This window comes from Saccostrea cucullata, unplaced genomic scaffold (assembly GCF_032062105.1).
Source record: "Saccostrea cucullata isolate Sc308-1 unplaced genomic scaffold, CSIRO_AGI_Scuc_v1 ctg8, whole genome shotgun sequence".
Taxonomy (NCBI): Eukaryota; Metazoa; Mollusca; class Bivalvia; order Ostreida; family Ostreidae; genus Saccostrea; species Saccostrea cuccullata.
This window is the reverse complement of record NW_026940997.1, coordinates 652,434-660,318: the sequence shown is the minus strand read 5'-3', so window position 1 is coordinate 660,318 and position 7,885 is coordinate 652,434. Positions and strand designations below refer to the sequence as shown.

The 7,885-nt window shown below is 35.1% G+C and overlaps 1 protein-coding gene across 1 annotated transcript; it reads right to left on the bottom strand.

The window, feature by feature from the left end:
- Positions 1-204: 204 nt before the first annotated feature.
- Positions 205-7,110, bottom strand: LOC134256835 (phospholipid phosphatase 3-like). Its single transcript, XM_062739499.1, has 6 exons — positions 6,999-7,110; positions 4,425-4,588; positions 4,028-4,293; positions 2,893-2,950; positions 2,612-2,794; positions 205-1,149 (listed from the first exon to the last, which is right to left on the bottom strand). Exons 1-6 carry the CDS (start codon positions 7,099-7,101, stop codon positions 1,048-1,050), a joined length of 876 nt encoding a protein of 291 aa, XP_062595483.1. The 5' UTR covers positions 7,102-7,110; the 3' UTR covers positions 205-1,047.
- Between the last annotated feature and the right edge of the window lie 775 nt (positions 7,111-7,885).

Genomic DNA, 7,885 nt, shown 5'->3' with positions numbered 1-7,885 from the left:
CCATCATCCTATTTTAGGGAAAATAATGATATATAATGAAGAATTTTGTATCTCTAAAGTACTGAGTATTCATATCTTCAATTTTGTAAAAATCGGTAATTATACGATTGAACGATTTTCGTACCATTTCCGGAAGTTAAGTTTAAGTCTGCTTAATAGAAATAAAACCAGAAGTCTCTGTTGAGACTGAAGCTCTATTGGTTTGTACTTATAGCAAAGGAAAAGAAAAGCACTTAAGCAGTTGGGAATTGAAACTTAACAAAAGCAATGAATAGAATAATGATCCTTGATTAAGTCTCTTCATGTTCTTAGTGTAGTCTGCTTGTATGCCACATTATATTATAATCAAGACTAAAACTGTATTTTGGAGTAGCATTTTGAGAGTATTTAACAGAAACTTCTATTTTTAGTAACCAAGGCAATAATGTTCATCAAAGTCAAAAACCGATATATAGAATTGTGTATCTTAGTGTAGTCTACTTGTGTGCCAAGTTATATTGAAATCAGACCAAAACTGTAGGAGGAGTAGCATTTCGAAAGAATTTCACAGAAATTTCTATTTTTAGTAACCACGGCAACACCGTTCATTGAAATCCAAAACTGATAAACAGAATTATGTACCTTATTGTAGTCTTCTTGTTTGCCAAGTTATATTGAAATCAGACCAAAACTATAGGAGGAGTAGCATTTTGACTTTGATGAACATTATTGCCTTGGTTACTAAAAATAGAAGTTTCTGTTAAATACTCTCAAAATGCTACTCCAAAATACAGTATTCCCTTAAGTCGCACAATAGGCATTTAGCTCGTCTTGTTCGCCCATCTTCTTTAAATGAATTTCAGGGCGTCTGTCATTACTATTTTGACCGTCCAAAATATGAAACCATCAGGAACTCGAAGACATCGTATGGTCTGGAATCTCTGTAAAGATAGCGAAGCCTCCTCAGTGCTCGCGAGATATTTTTCACTGTGCTAGCCCTGCTCGACGTATAAGAGTGCAAGAGTTATGCATCGTTCTCCAAAGTAGTTCAATGTCAGAGTGTAAGGGTTATGTCTCATTCTCCATAGTGAACTGCCTCTCCTCCTCGCTGTTCACTGCAGTGCAGTAAGTTTTCGTTCCTTTTTCTGTGAACACAGAGGATAAGTAAATCTGGAATATACAAAAGTCAACAAATGTTAGTTTACTGTTATAGTGCGTCCCACATGTAGAGCAATATTACCTCGATCACTTTTGACATTTGTCAGAAGAAAGGGTGAATGAAAAACATAATTATATATAAAGGAGGTGTAATTATTTGCAAACTATTTTCTATATAAATACAAAGAACTTGAAACAAACCATTATGAACGCTTATCAAAGTTAAAGGAAGGAAATTTACTTTTTGGCCATTGTCGACAAGCACACAAGGATTGTCTCATTTTCAGTGTTGTTTGAACGTGACCCAAATGTCACTGACAGCAAGAAACCAAAAAAGTAGAAAATGATGGATCATCTTTTCAAAATCGCAGCCATTTTTGTTAGGTGAAATTCCATTAGACTAGATGAATTTACTGTCACGCCAATGTACAAATAAAATATGGAGGTACTGTGAGCAATGAGCTCACTAAATGATACCCCCGCCTCCCATAATGTCCATGTGTTGCTAAATATTGTTTTACGGTAATGTGTAAAGAGGAATAACTCGTCCTATCAAATGTTATCCAGAAGCTTCTATAGTGACGTCATGGGTAAACATATAATGGCAATGTCCATGTTTTGCTATGGGAAACCTAAAATACGTGTCGAATAAAAAAGTAAAATAGGAGGTGCACAATGGCAATATGTAATAAAGATTCTGTGAAAGTTTCATTAAATTTCACTCAGTAGTATAAGAGGAGTTGCGGATAAGAGATAAAGCGTAACAGACGGACGGACGGACGGACGTACAGACGGACGGATTAACAGACGGACGGACGTAAATACCGATTACTATATACCCTCCCACTTTTCAAGCGGGGGGTATAAATATGGAGAATTGTTTCGAAACAAAGAGTTTGAAGACACTAGTACTTCACTGATCAAACCTAGTTTGAAAGCCAAGAAGATATTTCATATATGCAAAAAGTGATGTAGTAAAATTGATTAGGTACATGTACTGTGGGATAAGCTAAAGTTATGGTCTACTTCTGACAATTCCGCCCGTGGGTGTTACAGCTACATGTATACAGCATGGATCGCCTGCATCAAACACCTGCATATGGAATCTGTCTCTCATTGATTCGATAAGCAAAAAAATGTTCTTCGCACGAATAATTATTTTCTGAAATGAAGTGTGCTATTGACAAATAAGTTGACGAAGCAAGCTAGGATTTCAACAATTCCGTTAAGGTCAAGATATCACAAATTCTTTTGTCGATACAATGGTTTTTCTCTTGGATGTAATTTGCTCACAATTCGTATCTTTTAATAGGGACTTTCGAGCATGTTCTTTGTTCGTTACCTTGAATTAAAGGGAAGTCATAAATACTAGTATTAACACATATTAGAAATACTGCAATGTAATTAGTTCTTTTGTCTTTGACCGAAATTTTCGTTTTTCGAGGCAATTTAAGATAAGTAAAAATACAAATACCGTTATTATAGCAAAAATGATTCCCACTGTTGCCCCAGCAAGGATGTCTATTGGACGATGAGCGTTGTCCTGGATACGGCTCACACCAACATACAAAGCAGAAGCCGCCACCAACGTCTGTATTATTGGACAGAATGCACGTGATCTCTTCCATCGACGATAAATGCGTAAATGTATGTAGATCTGTTAATGGAGGACGATTGTTGGTGTTTTTAAATTTCTGTTACGTTTCTTGTGGATTTACATTGCGTTAATTTTATCGTCTTCAAGCTTTTACTTACCACAAGGAAAGTCGCTGCATACCAGACACTGGCAGCATGGCCAGAGGGAAAAGATTTTCTGCAAATAAAAATTGCAGTCATTTTAAAGATAATGTTTACACTAATATGTACTGATAAATTATAAGCATGTTATATAAATTACAACTGAGATGTTTGATTCGTAGCCCCTTTTGCCCTCTTGGTCAAGTGAGCTTTTCTGATCGAAATTTGTCCGTTTTCGTAAGTGTTAATTTTTTACAATGTCATCATCTTCTCCAGAACCACTGGGCCAATTTCAACCACACTTCGCACATTAGTATCTTTGGGTGAAGGGGATTAAAGTTTCCTCAAATCAAGGGTCAAGCCATCGTCCAAGGGCAGATAATTACAATTTAAAGGTAAATTGATGACATTTGGCAGTGAAGGGACATTAAATCTCATTCGTCTGTCCGTCTGTCACAAAAACTTGGACCTTTATACATGTATCTTTAGAATGAGAAGAGATAAAACTACCATATTTTACTTGTATATTACTTGTGACAAGACCTTTCCAAATGTTCTATAATTTTTTACTTCGTGACCTTGAAGTTTGACCTATTTTTAAAAAAAAAAATTGAACATTACTTTAAATTGGTCATAACTGTTGAAAGAGAACATACAAGACTTTCTTATTACACAAATGTATATACATGTATCCTTGACATGGCCTTTTAAAATAGAGAATGATTGTTGACCCTGTGACCTTAAACTTTAATTTTGACCTACTTTTCATAAAATTGTTCTTTTTCTATAACTTTTGAATGAGAAGAGATATGGCTTTTATAATCGACATGTGCCTGATCAAAAATAAGATGTTTCCAAACTTGCTACGCATTTTGATCCCTTGACCTTCAAACTAATTTAAAAAAGATAACTTCGGTGATTACTTTTGAATCATATATGATATGGCATTCATATTTGACACAATATGTCACAAATAATGACACCCCATTCACTAAAACACCGAAAGCGGGGGACCAGAAATCTTTGAATTTGCTTGTTAATACAGTGAGTGTAGTGTATGATCTTTGGAAGAAGCAGAAGTGTAATGCGTACAACTTTTAAATGAGAATAACTATTAACCATATCTTCAATTCAGAATCAGATTCTGAAATACCTTGCATCAAAGATGAGAGCGCTATCTGTTCCTCTACAAACGTAATCAGTGATGTAAACATCTGTGCAGTTTGTCAGGGTCATGTTTGGTCGACATACAGCAAAGAAATATGGACGAAGACTCCCCACACTAGATTTAGTCAATTCGACAAAGAGAATGCACAAAGAAAATCCAAACAACATGGAGCCAATTATCCTATAATACAACTGAAGGTAACAATATTTCTTCAATCTTCGACCATTTCTAAAAATCTCGGTTGCAAAGATCTAAAAATAAAAGAAATGATCTCAAACTTCTGTTTTATGATAAATATAACATTCCATCGAAAATAATTTTTGAAATGCAATCCAATTGACGTTGTTTTAAATGTTTCAGTCAGGTTAAAACTGTGACTCACAATTAAAGTTGAGGGCAAAAGCGCAATTAGTATCACGTGACTTTCTTTTACGGATAATTCCTTATATGGAAACATCAGACTTTGGTCGCTGCAAAAGAAGCCTCGTCGAAAAGGCCGAAAAAAGTTTATCTTATTGTAGGCCAGTAGAACATCAAAGGTCCCCACTGTTAAAAAATATTAATGTTTATATCTGAGTTGGAAAAAATTGCAAGTTGTATAACTCTTGCTTACTCAAACTCACATCGATAGTCAAACTTCAGATTTAAAAAACAAAACAAACAAGAGGCCCATGGGCCACATCACTCACCTGAGAATCTTTGGTCATTCTGTTCTTTACCAGATTTCCCCCTTGTAATACATATTGTGACCCCATCCTACCCCATTGATCATAATTTAGACAATTTGAATCTACACTACCTCAGGATGGTTCCACATAAATTTCAGCTTTTCTTGCCCAGTGGTTCTTGAGAAGAAGATTTTCAAAGATTTTTCCTATATATTTCTATGTAAAACATTGATTCCTTATTGTGGCCCCGCCCTACCCCTGGGGGTCATGATTTGAACAATTTAGAATCTACACTACCCCAGGATGCTTCCACATAAGTTTCAGCTTTTCTGGCCCAATGGTTCCTGAGAAGAAGATTTTCAAAGATTTTTCTTATATATTTCTATGTAAAACATCGATTCCCCATCATGACCCCACCCAACCCGTGGGGGTCATGATTTGAACAATTTAGAATCTACACTACCCATGGATGCTTCCACATAAGTTTCAGCTTTACTGACCCAGGGGTTCTTGAGAACAAGATTTTCAAAGATTTTTCCTATATATTTCTATGTAAAACTTTGATTCCCCATTGTGGCCCCGCCAAACCCCCGGGGGTCATGATTTGAACAATTTAGAATCTACACTACCCCAGAATGTTTCCACATACGTTTCAGCTTTACTGGCCCAGTGGTTCTTGAGAAGAAGATTTTCAAAGATTTTTCCTATATATTTCTATGTAAAACTTTGATTCCCCATTGTGGCCCCGCCCTACACCCGGGGGTCATGATTTAAACAATTTAGAATCTACACTACCCAAGGATGCTTCCCCATAAGTTTCAGTTTTTCTGGCTTAGTGGTTCTTGAGAAGAAGATTTTCAAATATTTTTCTTATATATTTCTATGTAAAACTTTGATTCCCCATTGTGGCCCCGTCCTACCCCCGGGGCTCATGATTTGAACAATTTAGAATTTACACTACCCCAGGATGCTTCCACAAAAGTTTCAGCTTTACTCGCCCAGTGGTTCTTGAGAAGAAGATTTTCAAAGATTTTTCCTATATATTTCTATGTAAAAATTTGATTCCCCATTGTGGCCCCGCCCTACCCCCGGGGGTCATGATTTGAACAATTTAGAATCTACACTATCCCAGGATGCTTCCACATAAGTTTCAGTTTTTCTGGCCCAATGGTTCTTGAGAAGATTTTTTAATGACCCCACCCTATTTTTGTCTTTACTTGATTATCTCCCCTTGTGAGGGGACTTGGCCCTTCATTTTAACAATTTAAATTTCCCTTTACCCAAGTATGCTTTGTACCAAGTTTGGTCAAAATTGGCCCAGTGGTTCTTGAGAAGAAGTCGAAAATGTTAAAAGTTTACAGACGGACGGACGGACGACGGACAAAATGTGATCAGAAAAGCTCACTTGATCCTTCGGCTCAGGTGAGCCAAAAGAAAAAAAAAAACTAAAAAAAAAAAAAAAAAAAAAAAAAAAAAAACAACAAAACATGAGAAGTCCCATTTAGTTCCTATCCAAAATATTTTTGAATTCGATAAAACGAATTGTCGAATTTATGATAGCGATCGTTGTGTCAATTCCTTTGAACTCAATTATACGAATTTTCAACAAAACAAAACAAAATTATAACGAATTGAAATCATTTTAATGAATTCTATAATGTTTTATCACGATTTAAATTCGGTTTTAATGAATCGACAATCCGTTATATCGTACTTATGAGTATATTTTTCTAAAGGCCCAAATTTTTGAATGCGATCAAACGAATTCATTCATTATAAATTTTTGAATCTTTTTGAAGTCTTTAAATGAAATAAATTCATTATTATAATAACAAATCGACAACCCGTCAAATATATTTTTGATAGATCTTATTTTCTATATTTCAAAGATGAATTAAAAAAAAGAAAAATGAATCTAATTTATACAACAAAACAACTGTGTTTTAGATAAATATTTTTAAAAGTAACAGTATACATTGACAATCCTCTTTGTTCTTGTGGAAAAAAGAAAATAAGCATATGTTCAAGCCAACAAAAAAAGGAAATTAAACAGACGAAAGGGAAATGATATTTTTTGCCACGTAATTGTGTAGAACCAATCAGGGGCGTTCATAACATAAATTAAGGCATATTAAAATATATAATTTATTGCATGTTTTCATATCTTAAAGAACTGAAAAAGAAAACTAATATAAATTTAAGAAAAAATTCTCTAAAGGAAATTATGACATTTTTGGGAAAAATCAGAAGAAGGCATCGCCTTTTTTATGGAAAAAAATAAGACTTACGAATGACGTATAATCCCACTTCAACAGCAACTTTCACAATAGTAGACCTCAAAGTCGTCTCCTTTTGAAGTTTTTCAACAATGTTGTGTTTGTTTTTCTCCATTGCTTTTCTAAGTTTTAAAATATTTTTTTAATTAGAATTTTTAGTACATTTTTTTGCAGAAGAAATTTGACAGACAGGAATTAACATAGGAACGGTTCAGACTTTTATTCTATCCTGTACATAATATTAACGATAGTGTATTATACAGAATATTTGGACACGATAAATGCTGGTAAACTGACAAAGGTGCATGACACGAGAGTGATCTAATAATTACACTTCCTCGGCTGGTGTCGCAGTGGTTAGAGCGTCTGCTCTAGAGTCGCAATGTAAAGAATTGATCCTTGCGTCGCGGGTTCGAATCCCACTGTGGGACGTGGAGACCGGTCCTTCGGATGAGAACATATACACCCGTGTTGCAGTAGGTGCTGGCACGATAAAGATCCCTCCCTGCTCAATGGACCTGAGTGATGAGTATAGGACAAAATTTGCAGCTTTCCATCGGCAAGTGGTGGCGTCTCCATATGAGTGAAAAGCTATCGAGAGGGACGTTAAACAATCCTCTGTTGGTGACGATTTTTCTCGAGTCAACAGGAATGGAAAATTCAAAATATTACAAGTAAAAATTCAATGTATACGTACCACACATTAAGTATCATCAAATTACTTTTCTTGAGGTATCCACTTAAAACATTCTAGACCACCTCTTGACGATCAAAGTTGACAGATTACGGCTCCCATACTTTCCGTAAAATTGATTTTTAACAGATTTTGTGATTTGTCACCGTGTCATAAAAATGAAATACCTGGATAATCTAAATATTTCTGAGCATGAAAACGTAAT